The 26208-nt window shown below is 43.3% G+C and overlaps 6 protein-coding genes across 8 annotated transcripts; 3 read left to right on the top strand and 3 right to left on the bottom strand.

The window, feature by feature from the left end:
* Positions 1–4405: 4405 nt before the first annotated feature.
* LOC116392263 (claudin-3-like) lies at positions 4406–5970 on the bottom strand. Its single transcript, XM_031863564.1, has one exon. The coding sequence runs from the start codon at positions 5847–5849 to the stop codon at positions 5202–5204; it is 648 nt and encodes a 215-aa protein (XP_031719424.1). The 5' UTR covers positions 5850–5970; the 3' UTR covers positions 4406–5201.
* Positions 5971–7606: 1636 nt separating this feature from the next.
* Positions 7607–8480, bottom strand: LOC116392273 (claudin-4-like). Its single transcript, XM_031863584.1, has one exon. The coding sequence runs from the start codon at positions 8450–8452 to the stop codon at positions 7793–7795; it is 660 nt and encodes a 219-aa protein (XP_031719444.1). The 5' UTR covers positions 8453–8480; the 3' UTR covers positions 7607–7792.
* A 2853-nt stretch (positions 8481–11333) lies between these two features.
* LOC116392285 (claudin-4) lies at positions 11334–12002 on the bottom strand. The gene has a single exon (XM_031863602.1). It carries the CDS (start codon positions 12000–12002, stop codon positions 11334–11336), a length of 669 nt encoding a protein of 222 aa, XP_031719462.1.
* A 2964-nt stretch (positions 12003–14966) lies between these two features.
* On the top strand, positions 14967–23309 carry LOC116392298 (claudin-4-like). Of its 3 annotated transcripts, none has more exons than XM_031863619.1 (5): positions 14967–15042; positions 15645–15761; positions 16543–17491; positions 18400–18581; positions 21822–23309. In XM_031863619.1, exon 5 carries the CDS (start codon positions 21908–21910, stop codon positions 22541–22543), a length of 636 nt encoding a protein of 211 aa, XP_031719479.1. In that variant the 5' UTR covers positions 14967–15042; positions 15645–15761; positions 16543–17491; positions 18400–18581; positions 21822–21907; the 3' UTR covers positions 22544–23309. The 3 variants fall into 3 exon arrangements, with proteins under 3 accessions (XP_031719479.1, XP_031719478.1, XP_031719477.1); XM_031863618.1 differs by having other exon boundaries at positions 18168–18581; XM_031863617.1 differs by lacking the exon at positions 14967–15042 and adding an exon at positions 15462–15549 and having other exon boundaries at positions 16543–18581.
* Positions 19702–20793, top strand: LOC116392299 (claudin-4-like). The gene has a single exon (XM_031863620.1). The coding sequence runs from the start codon at positions 19823–19825 to the stop codon at positions 20444–20446; it is 624 nt and encodes a 207-aa protein (XP_031719480.1). The 5' UTR covers positions 19702–19822; the 3' UTR covers positions 20447–20793.
* A 1684-nt stretch (positions 23310–24993) lies between the features above and the next one.
* Positions 24994–26187, top strand: cldnf (claudin f). The gene has a single exon (XM_031863592.1). It carries the CDS (start codon positions 25050–25052, stop codon positions 25803–25805), a length of 756 nt encoding a protein of 251 aa, XP_031719452.1. The 5' UTR covers positions 24994–25049; the 3' UTR covers positions 25806–26187.
* Positions 26188–26208: the final 21 nt, after the last annotated feature.

Genomic DNA, 26208 nt, shown 5'->3' with positions numbered 1-26208 from the left:
GATTAAATTAAGGTTGTAGCTTGTTGTCTACCTCACTACGTTTACATAGAGGTGTAGTTTGTATTTTAACAATGTTTCGCTCACGATTTATTGAACCGGGAAGTCCGAAACTTTGAATATCTTTCGAACTTTACCTAAATTGGCCCATGCTGCTGTAGCTACCAGCCAACAAGCTAACAATACAAGCTACCAGCCTCCCCCACATTGTGAGCAGCATAAAATGATACTAATGGTGCTAATTTCTGTTTGCAATATTGGAATCCAGTAGTTCAAGTACTTACAGAGTAGCGTTAGCGTGAAGCCTAACATTTATTCCGTCAGCTCGTTTATTTCACTCCGCAAGTCCCGTGCTGTGTTTCCAGAAACAGTGCGTGTTCCAGCAGTAAACACATTCATGTATTTTACATGAATGTACAGACAGAATGTACACTGCTCTCATTACGTTGTCCTGGGAGCTTCTTGTTGACAGCACAGTCTATAGTTCCATTATGATGACGTTTTATATGAAACATTAAGTCCGTTGAAATCATGTCTTCTTCGACTTTGGAGAAATACGTTCAAAGTAACCAATATCGTGTCCCATTCAACCTACAACTGAACAAACCATCAATATTATAAAACCAGAAATCAACGTTGAAATGCGGGTTGGTGCTCGCGAGGTAGCGTTACAGGAGCGGAGGTGGAGGTCATCACACAGGGATTTGAGGCAATTTAAAGGACATTTTAAATCTGTTTAAAACAGGATTTTTTTATTTTTATGTATCGATGGTAGTCGCGAACATATCGATACACTATCGTTTAAAAAAATGTCGCGATAGCTATATTGATATTTTGGCATAAGCGGATAGAAAATGTTCAAATCTTCAAAAATTGCAACGGCGGAAAGTCGACGCCACTGTGTGTCCCAGCAAGCTTTATTGCAGGGCTCTTGTGTTGTATTGTCCTGTAAGTGTGCTTATTTTGTGCACGAGCAAATCTTTGAGATGCAACCAAGTAGCAGATCAGATTTAGAGATTAATCAGCCCTTTGACCTTTTGGCTGTTGTATATCATCAATAATCAGTTTTATGTTTTGTATATCTAGTTGACAGTGACAGAGAATGACTTCCAAAAAATAAAGCAGAATAAACTTCACCTTCACAAGAATTGGGCATTTTTTAGGAGGAAGTAAGCAGATGTGAGTAATTAAAGTATGTGTGTTGATGAAAGTTAAGGGGGGGATCCTGATTTGGAAAATGGGAGTAATTTGGGTGTGTATGGATAACAGTAGATTAAAAAAAACAACTTCCTGATAGGGTTTAGTTCTGCTTTATATTTGCCTTTCAAACACCATAGTAACATGTCCACAGTTGGACAGTACTGTGTAAGAGTACTCTATAATGAGACACAAAGAAGATGCAAGTGTAATAAACAGTATATTACTACAGCTTTTTTACTGCCGATGCAAAAAGCAGCCATCTTGGATTTTGGTCATGGTTGGTGAGGTTAGTATACTTTTGGAGTCAAAAATCTGACTTCAGGTGACGTTCAAGTCATAGACTGTAAATACGAAGTGGACGTAGTTCCCTGGAGTATGGTTTTGAAGCCTAGAGTTTGGTATTTTCGCCGTCACCATCTTGGTTTTTTGCAACCTGAAGTGACATGAGAACGTGGAGCTAAGTACAACCGAATACTGAACAAGATGTATTTAGGCGACCAAAATGTCAAAAATAATTTTCATGAACTAAAACCACACTGTGAAAGAGTTACCGTTGTAAGACGAAAACACAGACAACACTCAAACCGGACAACGCCGTGGTAGCGACCGGTTTATCACAACGTAGCCACTTACTAAAGCATGCCCTGATTTATGGTCTATTTCACTCTAAAGGGACCATCATTTACTAAATGAACATCGTGCTGTATGGAAGAAGACTTTAAACTAGCGATTGAGACTCATGTTTACAATGTTTACTGAGGTGATAAATCAAGTGAGAATTGGGGTCATTTTCATATAGACTGCTCTACTATCAGACTTCCTTTTGAAACCAGAGGAGTCGCCTCCTGATGTACTTCCACATTGGCTTCACTTGTCAGAACCGGAGTTTAAGTAAAGTTAAACTGTCCGACTTCACGGTTAAAATAGATGGCAGCATTATACCGAGTACTGTGCCTCGAAATATAACTCCTTTCAGGAGAGAAAATGTTCTCTAGAAGACTTTGGTCGGACACGGCTCCTGCTGAGAAGGTTTCAAACAGAAAACTTATTATGGTTCTGTAACTTTGATTCCCAGAGAAGCATTCTTATTGAATCAATTCCTTTGTGGGTCTGTTGTGGTTCAGATTTGGATTTCGATAACTTGCTGTTGCAGGTAAGAAACCTCAGGAGTGAATTGCTGTTCCCACTGAGTGGACAGAGTGAGCCTGTGTTATTTTCAGGGAGGGAGGGGGGTTGCTTTCTCTTTCTGACTTCAGGTGCCAGGCAACCTTTCGGCCCTTCACATTCCCCAGTATCGGTCATGTGACCAGAGTTTGGCCAGAGCCAGCAGAGAATGACCAGAGAGACTCTCAGAATGCAGTTTTTTTTTTGTTTTGACAGTCAGCCAGGTTTAGGTATTTGATTAGATTCAGTTCTTCTAGCCTTTAGGAACCTTTGCTTTACTAGGCCTATGTACGCTATATTGTTGGTGGTTGTTTCTTGTCAAAATCTGAAAATCTCACTTGCATTTTACTTACTACCATTTGTAAAAAGGGTGGCTTTGTGTAAGAATCAATGATTAGCTTAACAATGACCAAACATGCCTAAGGCTTTAGACAAGTCACTGGAACAGCACACAGGAAACTGTTCACCAGTAAACACGCTCTGTCATCATGATGCTCTGTTGAAAGAGATCAGTTTATTTGTTCCATATGTTGTTGTTTTGGTTGGTGTTATGTCATTCCCACACAGGCCTGTTTACTGTAGCCAATCATTTGTCATTTAGACAGGATATAAGGAGATTTAAACTAAGAAATTGGGTTTTTCATCAGTCAAAGGCCAATTTGAAAAAATAATCAGACACTATATTAAACAGATGTAGAGATTTTCAAATGTGTTTAATATCAATGTATGTGTGTGTGTATATATATATCTATCATTTTTTTTCAAAAGTAAATAATTGTATCCTGAATGAGTACAGAAATTCAAAGAATTCTGCAATTTTACTAGAATCTTCACACAATAGGCCATATTTTGCATTATATACCTTTGTCAGGACCTACATTGGAGCAATAGATTATCTGATTTACCAAAACAACAAATCAAAAAACTATTTTACCCAAATGTGCAAAAGATATTTTCTCAATTGCCACATTGTTTCAAACACATCCTCGTGAGTCTTGGAAGTAGGAAACCTTTTTGTATTTAGGAATGTAAATGACTAACGAGCTACAGACTGTATGTTACCTACTGATTTGCTCCTGCCTGACCATAATGCACCATGCCCCGACAGTTTTCTCTGCCGAGTATCTATAAAAATGTTGTTGTTTTTTTAAAACGCAAATGTAATCTTCTCGAATAATCATTAGAATTTCAAATGAGCTCTGATCTGTAGTTACTGTCATCATGACCAGATGTCAAGCCGTTTCTTGTCCTTTTGTTCGAGGCGACATTGATATGGGAGTAAGAGGCAACAGTTGGAAAGTAATGTGATATGGCACCAAGGGAACGCTCCTATATTTACTATAAGATGGTCATACATTTTTCACGCAGCTTCTTTTGTCTGGTGTGGCTGCATGTGTTATTGAAACTAGACTGCTGTAAGGCTTGACTCATGTCTATCACGGAACCTGGCTGATTAAATGTGCTAGAGTCTAGATAACCATGCTCTGCTTTTGGTGCATCTCACCATGATGTAAAGTTCACAAAGGTGGCAGGAAAAAAAGGACAGTGGAGGATTGAAGGGAAGCTTGATGTCTCTGGGAAAACCCCCCCGTAGGCTTCAATGGACATCAAGCAAAAAATCCCAACTGCTTTCACAAGGCACTTCTAATTAACAAGTAGATCTTGTTCAGTGGTCAAAAGTAGAAGTCTGTGGTGATGCAGGGCAGCTCCCACAAATTCATAATCATATTTAGAAGTGTGTTGGAAAGAACTATGCAAGCTCAGCCGATAACTCAAGTCTGTGAGGGTAAGAAAACGAATAAATCGTGCCTGTCTGGAATAACTCCACTCCTCTGTGCTCACACTTCTCACCTCCGCCCGCTAACTGATCCTGTGGCTAATTGTTTAGAGCGTGCGTGGTTTAGTTGCCAGTTGCTGGTAACGTAGCCCTGAGGATTGAATGTCGGTGCTCTTACGAAGTCACCTGGTGAGAACGCACTCCGTCATTTACTAACTCGTGCTGAGTGAATGAGCCATTACAAGATCTTGAAAGGAGCGTGATCTTCAGAAGATGCAAATTAAAAAGGAGCTTTATGTTTGAAATGAAACAAGATATGCAGTATCTTAAAAAAGCGGTCATGTTTATTAAAAAAAACAAAAACACTTGTCGGATATATGTACTGCAGCTGTATACAACACACAAAGATCATTACTGTTCTGGATGAACCCAGGTGCTTTTGTGCTCCCTCTGTCCACAATGTAAAGCACTCAAAGTCCTCTGCCACTTCCCCATCCCCAACATTACCACACTGCACTAAAAGCTGCATTCAATAGTCATCATTTGCCTTGACAGTTACAGGTGAATGATACGCTTACTGCAGTATTTACACACAACACCCAATCCCGCTGATGACTCGGTCGCACCATTTAACACATCCAACTCCTCCATCTTCTACACAGCAGTTCCTTTTTATGAAGGTGACACATGAAGCAGTCATGGCAGTTTCTATAAAAAAAAAATATTCAGCCGTAAACATTAAGACGCCAGGACTGTATAAAAAGTATATGATTTTGTATTGATCGTGACATTAACATTTAGCGTGTTGACCTTAAAAAAAGACACTAAGAACATCATTTTCTTTTGAAACATGATTAAAGGAGATTTCCTCTCCAAAGTCCTTTGTGTAGATTTTCAGTCTCTGAAAAGCCGAAGTCAGAGATACCTCAAAGTAAAGGCAAAATCAAACACATCCTTCATTACGGAGTCTCCTTGTCCCCTTGAGCTCTTTTCCTCAGTACACCCTCAGTTTGGTTTGGCGCGCCGGTTTGAGACTCAAGTCATTTTCCTCTTTGATCGTCATTCATACATAGTCTTTCCTTTCCAACCCTGGGCCACCTGCGGACCGTGAGGCAGAGTAAGCCATTCGCGAAGGGTTGTACCTGGTCTCACGCGGCGGGCAGGAGCAGCAGAGCAGTGCACCGCCAAGAATCAGGAGGGCAGCTGCTGCCCAGCCGATGTACAGCGCGGCCCCCAGCTCCCTCCGCTGAGCGTCGGTAAGCAAAGGGTTGTAGAAGTCCCTGATTATAGTGTTGGCCGACCAGGAGACGGGAATCAGCTGCATGACCCCGGCAACGATGAAGAAGACCCCGGAGATGATCATCACCTTGGACTTGAACGCCTCGTCGTCAATGCAGTTGGTGCACTTGGCCCCGGCGATGGCGATAAGCATTGCCAGGATGGCTAACAGGATGGAGATGACGGTGAGGGCGCGGGCAGCCTGGAGGTCCTGGGAGAGGGCGAGCATGGAATCGTAGACCTTACACTGCATCTGGCCCGTGCTCTGGACCACGCAGGTCATCCACAGGCCCTCCCAGATGATCTGAGCGGTCACGATGTTGCTGCCGATGAAGGCCGTCACCCTCCACATGGGGAGGGCGCACGCCAAAATGGCAATAATCCATCCCAAAATGCACAGGGCGATGCCTATCAACTCCAGCCCTACAGACATACTGAAACGTCTTCCTCTTCTGCTGCTGAATGTGTGTCACACCTGAGAGGAGATCACAGAAAAAAGAAATCAACCAGAGACCCAACTAGTAATTAAATTAATTTCAGGCCTCTCATCTGTGAGTGTGTGATGTTCTGTTGCCTCAGCTTCACCAGTATCCTTTATAAGGCAGATCAGGTGGAGGGGAGGAGCCCTTGAAGGAGTTGACATCACCAAAGGGGGAGGAAGGACCTGGACACACTCTGCTATCAGCTTACATGGCCAGCTTCACAATGGGCCTGGCCACAAAGAGGCCTTTCACAGCTGAAAGGGCATGCAACTGCTACATGTGTTATTATAACCAAAGAAACAGTTCCAAGTGGGATTAAGGCTTAATGTATGACTCGAAATAAAAGCATTCTATTAGATTTCATGGAGAGATGCAAGAATAAAAAAAGACTGGTTCATCTTTGTTGTGAAACACTTTTCTTTGTCATCATGCTGACAAGGCAATGCATTCAATGATCACTTAAAAAGTCTTGAGCAACTCGTAGATCACTTCCTCAAAATTAGTCCAGATTGTCTCTGCAGGTCTGATGATGATGCTTTTAAAAGAAATGGCTAATCAATGAAGAATGGCTGACCTGCGTTCACCAGTGACACCCTCCTAACCTTTTTATCAGCAGTTCAGGATGTAAAAAGAAACTTCTTGCTTTCAGCTTGCAGTTTATTTTAGAAAGCAAACAAAGAGGTATTAAAAAGCTTAAAAAGCTGTCATATGACCAATAGGGCTGGACCACAATATTTATATTTAGATACAGGAAACTGAGTGCTCTGAGAAACAACACTGTTCTCTTGGCGGCCGCATACGCTCTCTCCGCAGTTTAAGGCTCACCTTTAAGTTGGAGTTACGAGGCTTTCACCTGGCGACAGTGTTATGTTTGATGGGCCTTAATGACTCTGTAGAATGCCCTTGAAATTCTTCGGGGCTGGGACTGTCTCCCTAGAAATCCCCCCCCCCCGTGTTGACAGTCTCTCTCCCTCTGACATGAAACGGAGCCATTGTTTGGGAAGGCAGCTCAGATAGTTGAGTGTGGGGAAGCTGACAAAGTAGAGGTTCTTGTTATCATAAAGCCAACAGACATGTGGGAGACAGCCAGGTGGGTGCTGTTATAGAGACTCCCAGTCCGGTATGCAGGGTGCATGGAATCAGACATTTTTCTTTGTACCTGTTTATATGAAGATCTAACTTATCTTATCTAACCTACTTAAACTGTTTTTGAATGGGCTGTTCCAATTTCTCTATGGGTGTCCGTTATGTTATGAAAAGTATAGCCAAATATACGACCTACAAAGACCTGGAGACCCATTGAAATGTATGCAAAGGACACAATGTATACTGTGTGGTAGTGGTTCTCAAGTGCTCAACTCACTTACCAAGTCGCACTAGAATTCACGGCATAAAAACATAGTTTTGCTGATATTTTTGCTGAAAGGTGATTTATATTTTATAATTTTTCCCAAACTTTGAAATTCCAAATGTTTCACCCTCTCAGCAAAAATAATTGCTGTAAGTTTAAATGATCAAGACAACTTAAGTTAAAAAAAACAAGGCCTTTTTAATGAAAAAAAGTAACATTTTAGACAAAACATTTCAGATGAATCGATTTAGAAATTCAACAATCATTGTCATCATGTATAAAACACAGGGCATACCACATCACTAACATAGAGTTCAGTGCTTCCAGCAGCCTCAAAGTCACACACAAAATATTTAACACAGGAAAACCAGTCTGGTGTGGGCTCCGTTCTAAAGAGCAAACATTATATGGTGGCATGAATATCGGAGTTTTCTCCATCTCAAAAGAAACATTATGCTGTAAGAAAAACGACCGTCCTCTCCAGCTCTCTCTGAGAAGTCTTTTCCACGATGGCTGCGGTGTGAGAAAACAGCAGGTGCGAGCTCAGACATAGTCTCTCCTATCGTAGCCACTTGGGGCGAGCGACCTAGTTTGTTGGGAGTACATCATCTTTGATGGGGGCCCATACCTTTTCTCGGGTTGCTGGGGGCAACTGGAGCAGAGAATGCCCCCTCCAATGAGCAGAAATGCGGCTGCAGCCCAGCCCAGGTACAGAGCCCCACCGATCTCCCTCTTCTGTGCCTCGGGTATGATCGGACTGTAGAACTCCATGATGATGGTATGGGCGGACCACGACACGGGAATCATCTGGGTCACGGAAGCCAGGATGAATGACACCCCGGCGGCTATCATCACGCGAGCCTTGGCCGACTCGTCGTCCACACAGTTGGTGCATTTCGCCCCCATCATGGCCACCATTACTCCCACGATGCCCACCAAGATGGAGATGATGGTGAGGGCGCGAGCGGCCTGGAGATCTGCGGTTAGAGCCAACATGGAGTCGTGGATTTTACACTGCATCTGACCCGTGCTCTGGACCACGCAGTTCATCCAGATGCCTTCCCAGGTGGTCTGCGCCGTGACGATGTTCACCCCAATGAAGGCCGACACTCTCCACATGGGCAAGGCGCAGGACGCAATGGCCGAGATCCATCCCAGGACAGCCAGAAGCACTCCAAGTATCTCCAGTCCCACTGACGGCATGTCTGAACTCTGTGTGAGTTAAAGTGCTCAGAGGTCGTCAGGAGTAGATTGAATGAGTATTCTCAGGAGCGCTGATTGCTCATATAAGCAGCAGACTTCTTTAGCGCAGAGGGTGGAGTCATTTGGTTATAGGCCAGTTCAAATCAAATCGTCTTCTGTCCCACCTTATTTGAATGTACAAAAAAAACTAGCCTTGGTATGTGAACGGCGTCAGCTTAATCATTCACCTTCCTCTCCCCAGTAGCTCTCCCCCACATTTGGGTGAGGGGAGAGTAAACAGAGGGCCTGTATCTCATGTGGAGCAGTTAAAGGATAACAGACACGGTAAAGAACGGAGGATGAATGATTGAAAGTGGAAGTCAATATTATCAACTCCGGTTGCTTTTCTCATTCTACTCCTCTCTGACAAATGAGTGCGTTAAGAATTCTAAATTGATTCCTGTCAACAAATATTGCATCATTTTATGGTTTGTGTTATTAACAGCGCATGTTGTACAAAGGTGTTGTGGACCATAGAGAGACATGCTGGATGTGGGTAGAAAGGGTTTAAATGGATCAGGTTAGTTATTTGGAAACCAGTGGGAGTACTCAGGTTATCTGAAGAGTGTAACTGTCCGGTGGGAGCCTCTGTATGCTTCCAATGAATTTGATAAAACCATCATCCCAAGTGCTGTGGAAGCTCTGTGTGTTTCCATTTACTGTAACCATCATCATTTAGCAGCTTAAGATAAAAACTGAATTATTGTTTTTTCCAATTGCGAGTGTCCGGGAAAAATAGGAAAACAAACTGATTTCATAAGACTCTAGATGATGTAATTCCTCTCTACCTAAAACAGATCTTAAAATAATTTCATCTGAAAACCACAACATGATAAAATATTGCGTAACACCGTTGGGAGTGAGTGCTGCTACGAGATGTTAAAAACAACTTTCCCCAGCTGCCTTAGGTTATCGTGGGAAGTTAATAACGGAGACCAAGTGCAGGAACTGCAAAAAGCCCTCGAAACATACAGCATCTGCATGTGGAAGGCACACAGGAACATCATTTATGGACAGCAGATGTATTTAATTCAGGACAGAGACATTTGTTTTTTCTAGAGATGATTCTAGAAAGTGGGCCAGACAATTGTCTGTGTGCGTTTGCACAAGGGTGTGTGTGTGTGTGATGTGCATCATGGGATTCAACCTCCATTTAACTTTTGCACCTGCCACCGAAAACTACCCTCCTCCATGCACACTCAGACCCTCAGGAGTCTGACCAGGACCCCTCATCGTGCAAAAAAGAAAGAAACTGAAAATAAATGCTGCTCTAGCAGTGTGATGTGGTGACTACTAAAAGGTATTACTTTGCTGTTGAACACAGCATGCATTTGATGATTGTGCAAAATCCCTACATTATTTCAGAAGTGTCTGATGGTTACTTGAGGTCAAGAAGGAAACATGGGCCGGCAGGGATCAAACATTCCTTACAGTCTCTGTCTTTGTCATAATGTGATGTGCTCATATCTATGCACGCCTTACTTGTACATCTGATGTCAGCTTCTCGCCAACAAGATCATATTTGTGGTTGTTTTTCAGTGGAACTCATAGGAAGTGGGGGCTGGTGGGAGATATTCCAGCTTGTCTAAACTTCTGACCGGGCCGTTGCACTTTCCCGTAACACATGACTGGGCTCAGTAGCACACAGGGTCTGTGGTCTTTAGAAGTAGTATTTAGAAGCCTATCTTCTTAGATCATTAACCTCATTGCTCAAGACAAAGCAAGTTAAGAAAGCAAGACATTTCAACATTTATCTTTTCTTTCTTGTTCTTTTATTGCTTGTGTATAAATCAGGAGTGCTGAATTGCCATGCAAGCTTGTATATCTGCTTTAAATGGTAGTATGTTCTAAAACAGTTGAAAGGAGCTGAACAAGACTTTGAGATGTCTCAAAAGTAGGTTTTCTCCTTTTGGTTGGATTTGAGGTGACCCTAAATGTGTTTGTCTTCAACAAATCCCAAAGTGACTTTTCAATCAGTAACTTCTTTTGTTTTGTCATTTATTTCTATGTTCTTCAAGATTTCTGTTGACTCTTTGAGAGTTTCGAGGCACTTTTAATACAGTGAATCCCACCTGGGGACTAAAGTAAACAGTTGGAAGGCATCTAATCAATAGGGTCTTTGTGGCTCAATTACAGTGCAGGTTACACACCCTTGCAGAAGGAGACTTTTATCTCCGACTCGGTTTCGCTCTCGCAAATGGCGGACGGGCTACAATGGAACGGAAGCATAAGGTGCTCCTCTGAAACAAGCCAACCATTGTTGCTTTTCCTCCATTTGCATTGAAAGAAAATACCTAATTTTGGCGTGCAACCTCTTATCGGTCAGACTCTGCTGAACTCTACAGCTGGCATCTGGCCCTGTTTGTGCATACTAAAGAACTCATGCAGGCAGAGTTGTCATGTTACTAATGTTAATTTAACAGTCAATTTCTTACTCTGAGGCATGAGTTACAAAGTTTGTTTTCACCAGGAAGACTTGAAAATGATCACATTCTTCAAAAAGCTTTGTTCTTTTGTTTGTAACCTTGTATAAAACTTTCTTTAATCAGAAGTAAATTGCATAGACATTGTATTTGTTTAAGATAAGACACCATCTTAATGTTTTTTGGAAAAAAAGTAAAAAACTTACAGGTAAAATAATGTATTAAAAGCAATATAAGATGCCCACCATTACAGAAACACACCATGAAACATGCATCAGTGATTCAAACTTAATGTCATACTTAATGTCCAAGCCCACGATGCTGCATTAACTTCTATGCCGTCAAACATCCGCCTGCTGTGCACACATTTGCTGCAACGCCGGTCACCGCATCTTCATCCGCGCCCACATGTCACATGTTCATACATAGTCTCTTCTGGGGTATCCGTTCACTGACATGATCTTGACCGCAGAGTAGTCCGCCCGGGGGGGCCTGGAGCCGCCACCGCTCGGTGCCGTGGCCGGCGTGGGTGGGCAGGAGCAACAGAGCAGGGCTCCCCCGAGTATGAGGAGGCAGGAGGAAGCCCATCCAAAGTACAGAGCGTTCCCAAACTCCCTCTTCCCCGTCTCCTGCAGCAGCGGGTCGTAGAAGCCCAGGACGATGGCGTGCGCCGTCCAGGACACGGCCACCAGCAGCAGCAGTCCGGCCACCACGAAGGTCACTCCAGCGGTCACCACAAGCCGCGGCTTGCTGCTCACGTCGCGGCTGCAGTTGGTGCACTTGCCGCCGGCCACCGACAGTCCGATGCCCACGATGCACAGCACCATGGAGACGATGACCAGAGCGCGAGCTGCTTGCAGGTCCACCGGCAGCCCCAGCATGGAGTCGTGCACCCTGCAGTGCATCTGGCCCGTGCTCTGCACTGAGCAGTTCATCCACAAGCCTTCCCAGATCACCTGGGAGATGACGATGTTCTGACCGATGTAGGCAGCCACCCGCCACATGGGCAGGCCGCAGGCCACCATCACCCCCAGCCAGCCGGCCACGGCCAGGATCATCCCGAGGATCTCCAAGCCTGCGGAGTACATAGTCGGAGCTGGGGATGAAGAAGGAGCTGAACAAGACTCTTTTTCCAGGGCTCTGTGGGATAGAAGGCCCCTCTGTGTCCGCAGGCTCAAACCTCCAGAGATGAAGGCGATATCGGATCTCTTGGCTCAACGTCCTACAAGACTTTTTTAGTGAGAGGGAGAAACAGATTCTACCTTCTTTATACAGCTTAGACAACTGAAGGTGGAGTCAGCTTAAGGTGGCATCGTGTTTACCTTCAAACTGCACTTGCAAATGGGAATAATTTCACATTTTTTCAACTGGAATTGTTGTCAAATGGGAAAACCATCAGTATTCTTTCCGAAAATATATTTAATAAGTACTTGTAGAGACTTGACACCAGTAAAGCATAATATATTATGGATTCCGGAGGATGATGTTGTTTTTAACCACATTTACAGAAGAATTGCTAACGGCAACCATTTAGTCAGTTCTGATTATACTATACTATATAAAGATGCTTGTAGCAGCATTCACTAAAGTCTTTTAAATGTGAGTATCTGTGTATATGACATGGGACAACCTTGAGGAACATTGCTGAATCACTATCTGAATGAGATCCCTGTTAAAAAAAAAAAAAAAAATGCAACAATGACGGGCCCTGTTTTTGGCTGGTTAGATACATAATCCCTCCTGGGAGAAAAAAACACAGACTGGGTTTAAGTTAACAGGCCTCATTGTCAGTGGGCATGTTCGAGGTGTTTTAAAATGAAGGATACATGGTTAAATATAATAAAATACACTGTGAATATCAGCCCGAAAGTCTTATTACCGAACATGAAGCAGATGATACTCTTTTGAATCTCCATGGGACATAAGATTGCAAATATCAAACCATAAATACATCCCCGCAGCTCAATGGTGGGTCTGTGTAGCTAATCCTCCCTTATATGGTCTTTTTGGGGGGAACCTCAGAGAATAGAGTATATTTAGGTTTAGGCCAAAACACAACTTTCTGTGCAAGTCAATGCAAAAAAAAAAGTAAACTACTGTGATTTTGCATCTTGTTTAATTTTAATTACTGTTATATCCTGAGCTGGAAATGCTCACCTGAAAATCTAAAGCAAAACAATCAAAGTGAGGTTAAAAAGGCCCAGAAATATCCAGCTCCTTCGAAAATAAATAAATTTGTATTTTTGGCCTTAACAAACGCTGTGATGTATTTTTATGAGTCAGCATTACCCTTTTTGTCCCATTTGCTGAACACCAAATGAATGAAAGAATACCTGAACAGGTGGGACATCAGAGTCTCTTGTTGTTCAACAGACAGCGGGGTCGTTGAGGTCGGTTGACAGTCGAGCTCTATGTCATTACAGGCTTTCCCATAATTAACAGAGGTCACCTGGGGTCAACGGTCATGATTATCTCTCTTATCTTGTGGTTAACCCCCTCCACAGACACGCATGCACACACACACACACACACACACGCACACACACACACAAACACACGCACACCTGACAGGAATCTTTGCATCCGTACCATTGTTACTAGCAAAGGGATTTTGCATTGTTGTGCAACAGTAGGAAGAATAAGCTTTTTCTAGAACACGTTTCCGGATTTCATCTATCAGCTTTGAATATTTTCGATTGGTTCAGAGAAAAAAAAAAACTTTTAAAAACTTAATTTTCCTAACTGGTGATCTTAAAGTTGAGAGGAAATGCAAAAAGGTCTTCTTTTTTTTTTCCCCTTTTATATCACATCCCTGGTCAAAATTGTGCACTTAATTAACAATATATGCAAAAAAAACTCAATCAAGGCAGCGTGTGTGTGTGTGTGTGTGGAGCCACAGTCTGTAGCTCTGTATGGCACTACCTTCTAAGCCCGCCCACTATTTATTGGCCCAATCAAATGCGATTTGAATCCCTCCTGTAATCAGGCGGCAACGTCTGGTTCTACCGAGTGAAGCCGATGTGGAAGTGTCTTAAAACCTGCATTCTCTCTACTGACCAGCAGGGGGCGACTCCTCTGGTTGTAACAAGAAGTTAGATTGTATAGAAGTCTATGAGAAAGTTTTGTTTCAGTGGGACTTTAAAGACTTAACGTCCCCTATAGATTACAAGTCACACTTCATGTTTACATATGTTCAGTACAGCACGTACGTGCATGCCCATTAACACCCTTTAATAACTATTCCATGTCAGGTATAACCAAGAGAAAAATAGAGCAAGACCGAGAACTAGTTTAGAGAAATCCTGAAAAAGTAAAAGAGGGAGGTTAAAACGTTTGCTCAGATGAAAGAGGGGGGTCAGAAAGGACGCATATGATCCCGGGACAGACTTTGGAGACTGTAACTGTACATGTGCATTATACAGTAAGTTTATGTTTTAACAGGCAGAGGAGCCACTGTTGCATTCTCTGTGTTGTATTAACTATGTTTGACTGGTTTTGCAGAACACACCCTTCAGTAGGATCTAAACTGTGGATAGTGGATCTATTTCGGATTAGCAGATCTTTATTAAAAAGTTTTTGTGTTTACAAAATGTAGGTCTTTAAATCTTCATCATACTCTATCTGGGAGCTTATCCTGATTTTGAATTCTCTTATGTCTGTTTCTATTTCTTTTTCATTTTAATTAGCTTTACTGGAATTGTTTTTAATCCGTTTTTACCTCATGATTTTATAATTTGGAGACTTTCATTAGTTGCCTTGCGTTGAGCACTTTGTAACTTGGGTTTTGAAAAGTGCTTCATAAATAGTTTCTGGTTAAAGGGTGTGATTTTTATTGTATTTTAAAGACAGCTTTCTGATGCCTGATCAAATTGTATTGTTTTTCCCTCAACTAAGTTTGTTTTTGTATCATCTGGTTCTAATTTGCATCCGTCTCTGTGCAAGGAGTGTTCAACGCCAGAGCTTCCAAGAGACACAAACGTTTCATTCTTGAAACTCCCTAACGGCCAACGTTCGGAACAGCGTGCAACCGTGTAGATCCCCAGATAAAGACGGATGAAACCAGTTACAGCTCGATTCATAACAGCAGACGTGATTGGCTGATGCATCCAGGAAGCCACTCGGTGGAGGGTGAGACAGAGCTGTGTTTTTTAATCTCCGTGCAGCATCAGTTAAGTAAGCACGCATTCTCACACCTGCTCAACACCCTGGTTACAAGTTTCCCACATTGTGTCTAAATACACAAGGATGCAAATACCCCGGCATAAGCAATAAAACAGAACTGACACTAAACAGCAAGTCACCATTATGCAACATGTACAAATACTTCACATGACGAGCAAGTGGTGTGTAGTTACTCTGTAACATTCAAGAAATGACTTGGAACTTTAGCAACTCAAATTCAGTCTGAGGCAAGAAGTGTATGTGTTGCTGCGGACAATCAATGACTAGTTTTAAAAAGCAGGCTGGCCAAACAATATCTCACTCAATGTGACGCACAGTTTGGTCTTGTCCTGACTTTTGCAATCCTCATTTCACTAAGATTAGACTTTTGAATCCTATTCTGAGGTTTCAGGTTTCTTGATTTGCGTATGAAGCTGTGTGTTGTTTGCTGGATGCAACAGATCCGTGCAGTAGGTAAACATAGACATTACCTCTGATTAACCATGCTTTATCCGCACCAAACATGGCCATTATTTAGTTTAGTTCAACATATTGTCTTTTCTTTGCAGGTGCAGCTACTTGGAAATATACAGGTAGTCACTCCCACAGAGCAACCTGCTGAACATTCACCTGTCATGGGAACGGGAGCGAGTCCGACCGGTTTCCACGAGGCACCGCTGTCTACTGTAGGTTGCTGTTGCTTCACAGGGAGCTTTCCTTTACACTAACTACCATCAGATTATTCTTTGAGACTAATTCTGTCTACATTCACAGTCGGTTATTGCATTTATTTCATCTTTACATCATCACAGTACACATGATTGACCCCAGACTTGAAAGAACATGTATTCGGAAGTGAATTAATACAAAAGTAAGGAAGCAAAAGTTGTTCCTGTGTTTCGTTAAAAAGTTAATAATCCCCGTCTCTGACGGTGAATACAAAGGAGGAACTGAACGGTTCCCCAGACCAAAATACAAACCTTCAGTCATTCCCTAGAATGTATAGTAGACCTGCACGGCAGCTGTCGCCTGTGGCTTTTATTAGCCCACGTTACATTTACACGACCTGACTTTCACACTCTCGTTCAGACAAACATCAGATGCGATCTGCAGCACGAGTCCTATGTCACCAACATAACTTGGTCCTGACAGCTTCCGTTGCTTTACACATTACAGTTTTTCATCCTCTTCCTGTCCAGTGAAAACCTTGTATCTCCAGATGTGTTGATGTGGAATGTTTGTGATGGACTGAAGGACAAATACACATGAATCCAGCAGTAATATTAATCCCCAAACATCACATATAATAGTAAAAGACTGACGGGGAACATTTTACAGATCAATGAATACTTTTACTTTGGACACTTTGAATAAGGTTTTGAATGCAGGACTTTTGATCATAGTGGAGTATTTTCACAGTCTGGAATGGATATTTTATTTCCGTCAACATCTCTCTCGTCTCTTCAGCCGTCTCTTGAAGACTTCAAGCTCGTGTTTCGGTCATGTGATCACGTGTCATGCCCAGACCCGCATGAGTCACTGAGGATCCCACAACCACACTCACCGTGCTTCAGAAACCCAGTGAAACTGTGACTGGTACCTGGACAACAATGGCCTCGGGGCTCACCGTGATGACATCACACGCCAAATACGGACACGGTCCACCCCCACAGACACACACACACACACACACACACACACACACACACACACACACATACACATATTCTTCCTGCTCTGACACATGAAACTACGTCCTTTTTTTTTTTTTACCCAAACAATGAAACCAGGGACAACTTTCATTACATCACAAAATACTACTAAATCCCCTCATCGTGTTTGATGTTTGGTACGGTGTAACTACAATGACCTTCAAATACTGTACGGCTTACAATACCACATCTTAGCATGTACTATCAACTCTAAATATGCACATATATTCACTTGGGATTTAGCTGTGTTGTATTTACACCACCAACATCATCTTTACTTTAATAAGTTTATGATTTTTTTGGGTATTGGTTTAATATATAAAAGTCTCTTTAGATTTGACTCTGTCAGCAGTATTGCCAGTTTATCCCTTTTTCACAAAGAATCCACCACACTAAACAAGTTTCTCTGTTATCCGACCCAAAATATCAAAGATGGCTAGTTCAACTCATAGATAACAGTATTCAGTTAACTCCAAACAACAAATACAAGAGAATGTCCACTTTTAAATGTCCAGCCAATCTGCCAGTGACTTCAGACAGAAGAACACGCGACAAGATTCACCAAAAACAAAGCTCTGTTTTAAAGTGTCTATTCATCTGACTTTTGTTTCCCTCCATTTTGCCATAACTGCCCTTTGTAGACTGTACCACTGGATGGCTGAAATAACAGAAGCGGCCAAATGAGGAACTGGGAGTCTCCTACGGTCAGAATACAAACCCACAGTCTGTCTGACTTGCACGGCATCCGTTTTGGCTTGTGTGTGTGGCTCATATTAGCCCATATCTGACTTGCACACATTTATCTGACACTCTCATTCAGACAAACATCAGATGGGATCTGTGGCAGAAATTACAGAGAACATTCCATCCAAACAAACATGGCTGTAGTGTAGAAAAGCTAAATAGCCGAATAAAGACACCTGAGCACTTGTTTGAACTGCAGGCTGACGTTTCATACTGACCCAGCCAGTTTTGACTGAAGGGATGGAAAAGCTGAGTGAACGGCAAAGCCAGCCGTTCCCCGCTGAACGACCTGCTGACACTTGTCACTCTGGCTCCCTCTGGCATTTTCCCATGGCTGCTGGAGTCTTTTCGCCCGCTGCTGCAGACTTTGCACTGCGCAAAGTTGCCTCGATGGAGGAACTCAAGCGCTTTTTTCATTAGTTTTCTGGCACCAAACACGTATCCACGCCCTTAACTTTGCATAAGCAGCTGCATTTGGAATGAGTTTATTTTACTATCAGTCTGATTTGAAAATACTTTTAATTCCTCAGCGGATGCAGTGCTTTATAGGTGTGCTGAAGTTGCTGCATGTTGACGATGTGCGAATGTTTCAAAGACATGAGACTATAATCTCACCCCGAAACCATCTCTCCTCAGATTCCTAATTGTGGAAATTCCTCCCTGCCTCCTTGTGTGTGGAACCCAATCTCCATAGCCAGGCCCCGAGTAGCTTTGATGACCCTACCTCGGATAAAGTAGAGGCATTATGGTCCTAACGGCAGTTTTGGCCCTTAAAACACTGCCTCCATTCATTTCTGAAACAATCTGATTCTCTCTCCACTCTCTACCTCTCTTTGCCCCCTCTCACCGTTCCCTCCGTTTGCAACAGTGTGTCAACAGGAATCACTTGGCGTAGTGTCTGCCGTTTCCCCCCAAACATCTGCCTCCTGATATCCTCTCACTGGTGGGGCAAAGCTGTCGATAAATCAAGTGGGACCCCGGGACTGCAGAGCGCACCGACGTGAGGAGGCTTGCGACCCTTCAGCCTTTAAGGACTGACATCACTGCAAGGTCGGCTTTATTCTCTTGGTTTTTTCACCCACTGCACATGCTCATATCACGTACCGTGGACAATTGTTTTGTTTTCCATTTTTAATGGAATAATTATTATGTTTATGTCTTTGTTTTCTACTCATTACCAAAGTATTCTCATGGGCCAACGATGCTCTTCTGTTATTCATCTGTGCGAGTGAGCCTGTTTAAATCAGTGTAGGATCCAACATGTACTTGATTCTTATACATTTCTACAATAAATGTGTTTTTTGGGGTATTAGGACTGATTAAATAAATAAGAGGATGATCGGAGCATTTAGCCGACCAGCTGCATTTTGTAGTTCGTAGTTAAGCAAAGTCACTTATTTATTATGGACAAAAATGTACAATATGCTGCGTTTCTGTGATGTTCAGCGGTAATAAAATAGCTGCAGTAGAGACTAATCTAGTCATATTCACAACAGCGGACTTAAATGCTGTATACCAAATATTTAATCATAAGACTAAGAAATAATAAATAAAGTTTTATGCTGTTGCATACTTATTCTAACATACATTTTCACTTGTGCAAATTTCAGTGTGTGCGATTGGGCGACTGAGGTCGTTTGTGTATTCCAATCAGTTTGAGACAAAAGGTGGAATACACAAAGGACGGGTACAACTTCACTTAAACAAGAGTACTGACATCAGAGGGTCAAATGTTTGATGAAAATCCAGAAAGTCTGAGAACATCTTTGCTGTGTCTTAAGTTCTCAAACACCTGCTCTCGAAAAGTAACATTTGTAGATCTAGGAAACATTTGGGGACTACTTGGAACTCAAAAGTGCAAAGTCTTTAACGGGGAAAGTAGTATTTACAGTCACTGTTACCACAGTACATAACAGAAAACGTGAAAGAAAAAGCAACCTGATGGTGTCTTTGTGAGTGTGGCTGATTCCTACTAAACCGATCTCAATACGTGTGAGTCACAGTCTTGTGTTCCACCTGCAATGATTATCCGACTGAGACGAACATGATGACACATGCCCATGGGGGGGGGAGGGGTGCAGTTGTCACGTCACAGCTCCATTCAACGATGTGTGTGTTTGTGTTTGAAGCCCCTCCCGACTTAAGCATATAAAAGACCCACTCCGACCTCACCCAGACATTTACTCTTGGAGATCTCTCGAGCAAGACTTCACTGACTTCCAGAGACACATTTGTACCATTTTTCCTTTCTTTTGTTTGGGACCACTTAGCAAGAAGCTACCTGAGGCGACATGGTGTCTGCCGGCTTTCAGATCCTGGGCACCGCCCTGTGCATTATCGGCTGGATCGGGACGATCGTCGTCTGCGCCCTCCCCATGTGGAAGGTGACGGCATTCATCGGCAGTAGCATCGTCACTGCTCAGACCACCTGGGAGGGCATCTGGATGAACTGCGTGGTCCAGAGCACAGGCCAGATGCAGTGCAAGGTCTACGATTCAATGCTGAACCTCTCCACGGACCTCCAGGCCGCCCGCGCCCTCACCATCATCGCCATCATGCTCGGCGTCGTAGCCATCCTCCTCTCCCTCGCGGGGGGCAAGTGCACCAACTGTGTGGAAGATGAGGCGTCCAAAGCCAAGATCGGCATAGCGTCCGGTGTGCTCTTCATCCTCACCGGCATTATGTGCCTCATCCCTGTGTGCTGGACGGCAAATACCATCATTAGGGACTTCTACAACCCGATGCTGGGGAGCTCTCTGAAGAAGGAGCTCGGAGCTGCGCTCTTCATCGGCTGGGGGGCCTCAGCCATCCTCATCCTGGGTGGTGCGCTCCTCTGTGCCAACTGCCCTCCCAAGGATAACTACGGTGCCAAGTACTCTGCCGCCCGTCCAAACGCGCCCAAGGACTTTGTCTGAGGGAGTAAGAGCCAAAGAGACTGGGGAGAGAAAAAAAAGACTTGAGTCAAATGCTTTGCGGTCCATGAAATGGATTCATGTTGCATTTGAATTTCACAGGGATGTTATTGTGCTCAGTTTAGTTTGATGTGTTCATGTTGACTTACAGCACTTCAAGGTTTGTCTCATCAGTGCCAAGAGGATATGTGCACCCCGCCCAAACCATGTGGACTGAGTGATGCATGCTTAATCAGTGGGAGTGAAAAACGTGTATGCATCTTTATATATATTGGATTGCCATTTTCATTTTATTTCAAAATGTGTATCATATGTGACTGTCTGAAACTGTAAATAAAGATTGTTTTTTACCAACAAAAATTTGATCGTGCTTTGTTTTGTTGTTTTACATTTTTTTAACATTATAACGGCTCAATCAAAAGGTAAAACGGAGGCTTCAAAATGACGCCGCACTCTGGTATAGTGACTAAAAACTGTGAAATTCAAAAAGGTAATCCAAAAATTTGACATATTATCACGTTGTCCCTAAAATACATCTTAAGTACAGAGTAAAATAAAAACCCTAATTCACTACCCTTTCTGTAGTGTAAGTAGACAAAACAACTAAATGTGTAAAAAAACAACTAAACCTGATTGAGACAACTTTATAATACAACATACTCATGTACAAAGCATGATTTTGTATACACTCTAATTTAGGACAACCCTGTATTAGACATCATCAACATTAATCAGATCAGACTTCTTGTACTGTCCTCATGAATTATGAGATGCAGTTTGACTTTTTCTTTTTTTTTTTTACAGGAAACTTGTGTCTAATGTCTGAGTCATTACCAGTCCAACACTGCCCCTTGCTGTAAAAAAATAATAATAACACATCCAGCAGTTTCACACATATGATCATGTGTAAACACACGGGTAACAATACTTGCACCTGCACATTTCTTAAACATAGAACAAACGTGAATCCATAACACAGAGGTTGGATCCAGTTTTCCTCTTGAACATGTTGGGTGTATACAACATTTACTGTACAGACTCCATTTCTTGGAACAAGTGTGTTGGTTACTCATGTGTTGTGTTACTGTAATTAAACTGTTGTGAATGTGTGAAATTAGAAGAAGCCTCGTTTGTCAGTATTCCTTAACTGTATGTGATCATGGCTAAACTTTATACTTTGAAATCTTTGTCAATTAGAGAATAAAGGGTTTGTGGATGAGGACGTCTTTCTTTTGTCTGCCCTTGAAGCTTTGTATTCAGGCAGGTCAGCGCTACTAAAGGTCACCGGTTCTCTGTTTGTATGTAAACTCTTCTTAGCCAATAGGAGCTGAGGACTGTGGTATCACATACCCTCATGCCTGTGTCCTCTTCTTCTCAGACAACAACCTATAAATACGAGCTTGCCTCGTCCCACCCGTCTCTCTTCTTGGACCTTTTAAAGAGCGAGGAACAAAGCCAGGCATAATGGTTTCTCAGGGGATTCAGATCATCGGCATATCGATGGCCTTGGTCGGCTGGTTCATGGTCATCGTGGTGTGCGCCCTGCCCATGTGGAAGGTCACCGCTTTCATCGGGGCCAACATCATCACGGCGCTGACCATCTGGCAGGGCATGTGGATGAACTGCGTGGTGCAGAGCACGGGCCAGATGCAGTGCAAGATGTACGACTCAATGCTGGTGCTGCCCCGGGACCTGCAGGCCGCCCGCGCCATGGTCATCGTCTCCATCCTGACGGGGGTCGTCGGGGTGATCTTGTCCATCGCCGGCGGGAAATGCACCAACTGCATCGAGGACGAGCGATCCAAGTCGAAGGCCTGCATCCTGGCTGGCGTCTTTTTCATCGTCTCGGGTCTGCTCTGTCTCATTCCGGTCTCCTGGTCCGCCAACAGCATCGTCACCAACTTCTACAACCCGCTGCTGATCGATGCCCAGCGGTACGAGCTGGGGGCGGCGCTGTACATCGGCTGGGCGGCCAGCGCACTGCTGCTCATTGGAGGCGGGCTGATGTGTTGGAACTGCCCGCCCAAACAGGAGCACCCCCGCTACACGCCCAAGTTCATACCCGTGAAGTCGGTCTCCACATCAAGAGAATACGTGTAAGATGGTCAGCGCTTCCTACATGGACTTTTCGCGGAAATTACCACCGCCAGAAATTACTTCAAAATAAAAACGTATATTCACCGGCAATGTAAATGTAGCTTGAAATCCCACGCTTGCCACAGGCTGAAACCTGAGCTTTGATTGCTGTTAGCAGGTTGTGTCAAAGTGACCTTTCTCACAGCGGACATTTTGTTTTAGGCAAGCGAGTGTAGCTGACAGCATAAACAATCATCCCGTTCAGTCGTGCTCTTGGTTTACTGTCGCACCTTGATGGATGGGATCATCAATGCTATCTTCTCCTGCTGCAATGAGAGAAAATGTTTGCTGTGAAAACAGTCCGTCCAACACCCAAAACAGGAAGTTAGCTTTTGTTCATGCCTCAGTCTGACATTTCAAAATATTAGAGCCTTTTTAAAGAAAATGTGAATCCATGTTGTGTTGTGGCTGGTTGACGAGTAACTAGGATTTGAATCATGATCATAATGAATCTGTGTAAACATTTAGTCAGATTGTTGTAAGGATTTCTCAGTGTAATCATCTTTATTGTCATTCTGATGGTAACATCTCAACAAACAAACAAAGGCAGAAATACTGCATGCAAGCATCTGGGGTGTCAGTAATATGTAAACATTTTAGGTGAAGGAGAATCTGTTATATCTATATTTTACTATATTTCTATATTTGTATCTGTTGTCCTTTGTCATTTTCACACAGCTTGTGTCTCTGGATCTTTTATTGTGTTACTGTAAATAAACTCTATACTAACTGGATGACCACTGTTTACTTACCTCTGAGAAACGTGAAGCATGTAACAGCATTATAGGGATTAATAAAGAGGGAAGAGGTAGAATAATCAACGCGGTAAGCTGAGGAGATGACTATGCACCAATGCAGCGGACATGAATTAACCCGAATGTGTCATGAGTTACTGCTCTCATGTAGTTCCCCCTGGAGAAAGTGATGGAAGATAAATCACCTCCTTAAACAATACAGTTTTAAGTGGTTTGGGGTACAGGTTCAAGACTGCCATCGCGTCTGTGGGTCGCTTTGTCTCGTGCGGGCTGTTGGACAGCATCCAGATGATGCTCAGCAGAGACATGACATGTTTATGGCTTGTGATCCGTCTCCTCTTAGGAAAACATGTTTTCAGCCACCTGTTCTTTAAAGCCTAGAAGGAAACTGGCATTCATTAAAAAAAAAAGCTGAGGGCGTTCTACAAAAGCAGGTGAATAACTTCCTCATTCAGAGAGGAGTTTTAGTTCAATCTAAAGTGAACCGTTTGAGTTTTATAACCTGTAGAGCTTTTAAATGTTGTGTTTATGGCAAAGTAATAAGTTCACGAAACACATTTCCGTCACTGGATCGTAGTTTGGAAATGATTGTCTGTGCAGTATCACATTACTGGATAAGGTGTGTGAAAGATGGTGTCAACAGTTTGTTTACCTGACACAGGTATTTGTTTTAGGATCTAGTTTGTTGAGACTTGACTGGCTTCCTGTGTCTCATCACTGCAGCAAGGTGATTGTTATGAATACTGAAACCGATGTCCTCTGCTCGGGGCTGAGTATCTGTCTGGAATGCGTCTCATGTTGATCTTTGCAGGGGCCATGTTAAGGTATGCTTGCTGTACAGCACACAGTACATTCAGCATCCGTGACACAAGCACTGGTGGAGTCCTTGCAACAAAGACCAAGTCATTCTGGGTGTCTTGTGTCCGATCGCTGTTTGCTTTGTGCATCATGATTTTAGCCTTTTTTTGATTTTAGTGATTTTAACAAACCAAGTGCGTCTGCTCTGGTTGTATTATATTACGGTTGACAGCTGTAGTTCAGTGATTCAATAGAATAGCTTAACACATTTTATCTTCAAAGAAGTGTCTGGGACCACACCATTTAGTGACACAATAATCCCACTTTGCGGAAGGAATAAAGAGAAGGCTTTCCTTTTAAAAACAACAGTGTTAATTTGACATTTTCTTTTATGAACAATAGAAACCAAATCTTAACATTATAACATGACCTTTATAGTGAAAAGAGATAATCTTATCTTTTACTCTTATCAGTTGCATGCGGGGGTTCAAAGTTGCCTTAGGATGCGACTCTGATTATAAATTAGCACATGAAAGAGGCTGTTTGTGAACAATCACCGGGACCTAATTTGATCGTTTGCCATCTTTCACAGCCTGATTGGGTTTCAGGACCTTTTGAAGTCCCTAAGTGGCTGCAGCTCCATCCAATAACCACATCCTCACTGCAGGAAAATCTGCATACTAGAGTGCATTTCCAAAGACCAAAAGCACGGCATTGTTTAAAAGAAATGGGTGGCACTCCTCTAGCTCTAGCAAACAGAATCTGGTTTGGCCAGAAGAACCCACCTGACGACGCGACAGCCCTCCTCCTGTGCGCTTCTCCAACAAACAAGTGAGACAGCTGCGTCACTCTGAAAGAGGACCAGACCCGTGCGCTGAAACTCTCTTCTCTCCTGCTGCAGACGAAGTCTATTCACCATGGGGAGGATTGGCAAGGAGGTGGCAGGTCAGGTCATAAGCTTCATAGGCTTCGTTGGGGTGGCGGTGACCACTGGGATCCCCATGTGGAGAGTGACCTCCTTCATTGGAGCCAACATCGTGACGGGACAGGTTATTTGGGACGGCCTGTGGATGAACTGCGTGATGCAGAGCACCGGGCAGATGCAGTGCAGGCTGAACGAGTCTCTTATGAGTCTGACCAGGGACCTGCAAGCCGCCCGAGCCCTGGTCATCATCTCCCTCATCTTCGGCTTCATCGGCATCCTGCTCACCTTCGTCGGGGCCAAGTGCACCGGCTGCCTGGAAAAGGATTCTTCAAAGGCCAAGGTGGTGATCATAGGCGGCTGTCTCATCATTGTTTCTGCCGTCCTAGTCCTGATCCCCGTCTGCTGGTCCGCAGCCATCACCATCACAGACTTTCAGAACCCCTTGACCATTGGGTCACAGAGGAGGGAACTTGGAGCCTCAATCTACATCGGCTGGGCCTCTGCTGCGCTACTTCTGATCGGTGGGATCACCCTAACCACGTCCTGCCCTCCTCAAAGGGCCACGTCTGGATACCCAGGGTACCCACCAGCACCGATGTACCCTTACGCAGGCCCAGGGCTAAACCCGGCAGCGTATGGCCCTGTGTATGCGCCTGCATCCAGCCAACCGTACACAGGCACTGGGACATATTTACCTAGCAAACCTTTTGCAGCACCATCCGCATACTCTGGTAGACAATACCTCTAAAACCTGCCTGGACAGAAGGAGGATGAAGACTGAGATTTCTGCCAGCATGACTTCAGTAAATTGTTATGCCTTTATTAAGTAAAATTGCATCAAAATACTCATTGTATTTCTAAAGCATGGTATATATTCCAATGCATTGTTTGGATGTATAATGAAGCCACTCAAACAAGCCCTGTGACCTTTTTGGATATTGTCAATCTGTCATGAAATGTTTTCTCTTTTGGATTGATTCTGTGCTCTAAAGTAGAAATCCTCTCACTTTATGAAGTCTTGATGTCAGATGAATATTATGTCAACATGGCTGTGTGCACTGAAAGTTGCATTGTTTTTCACTGTTTCCAGCAAGTCACTGTCCATATATTTATTTTCTTCTCACGCAGAGTGGATTTTGTAAAAATGATGA

This window comes from Anarrhichthys ocellatus, unplaced genomic scaffold (genome assembly GCF_004355925.1).
Source record: "Anarrhichthys ocellatus isolate YVR2014 unplaced genomic scaffold, GSC_Weel_1.0 scaffold29, whole genome shotgun sequence".
In the NCBI taxonomy this organism is placed as follows: Eukaryota; Metazoa; Chordata; class Actinopteri; order Perciformes; family Anarhichadidae; genus Anarrhichthys; species Anarrhichthys ocellatus.
The sequence above is the reverse complement of the archived record's forward strand: the minus strand, read 5'-3'. Positions and strand labels throughout refer to the sequence as shown.

Excerpts from the sequence above, each read along its gene's own strand:
- LOC116392298 (XM_031863619.1), top strand. The coding sequence starts at position 21,908 with ATGGTTTCTCAGGGGATTCAGATCATCGGCATATCGATGGCCTTGGTC.
- cldnf (XM_031863592.1), top strand. The coding sequence starts at position 25,050 with ATGGGGAGGATTGGCAAGGAGGTGGCAGGTCAGGTCATAAGCTTCATA.
- LOC116392285 (XM_031863602.1), bottom strand. The coding sequence starts at position 12,002 with ATGTACTCCGCAGGCTTGGAGATCCTCGGGATGATCCTGGCCGTGGCC.
- LOC116392299 (XM_031863620.1), top strand. The coding sequence starts at position 19,823 with ATGGTGTCTGCCGGCTTTCAGATCCTGGGCACCGCCCTGTGCATTATC.
- LOC116392273 (XM_031863584.1), bottom strand. The coding sequence starts at position 8,452 with ATGCCGTCAGTGGGACTGGAGATACTTGGAGTGCTTCTGGCTGTCCTG.
- LOC116392263 (XM_031863564.1), bottom strand. The coding sequence starts at position 5,849 with ATGTCTGTAGGGCTGGAGTTGATAGGCATCGCCCTGTGCATTTTGGGA.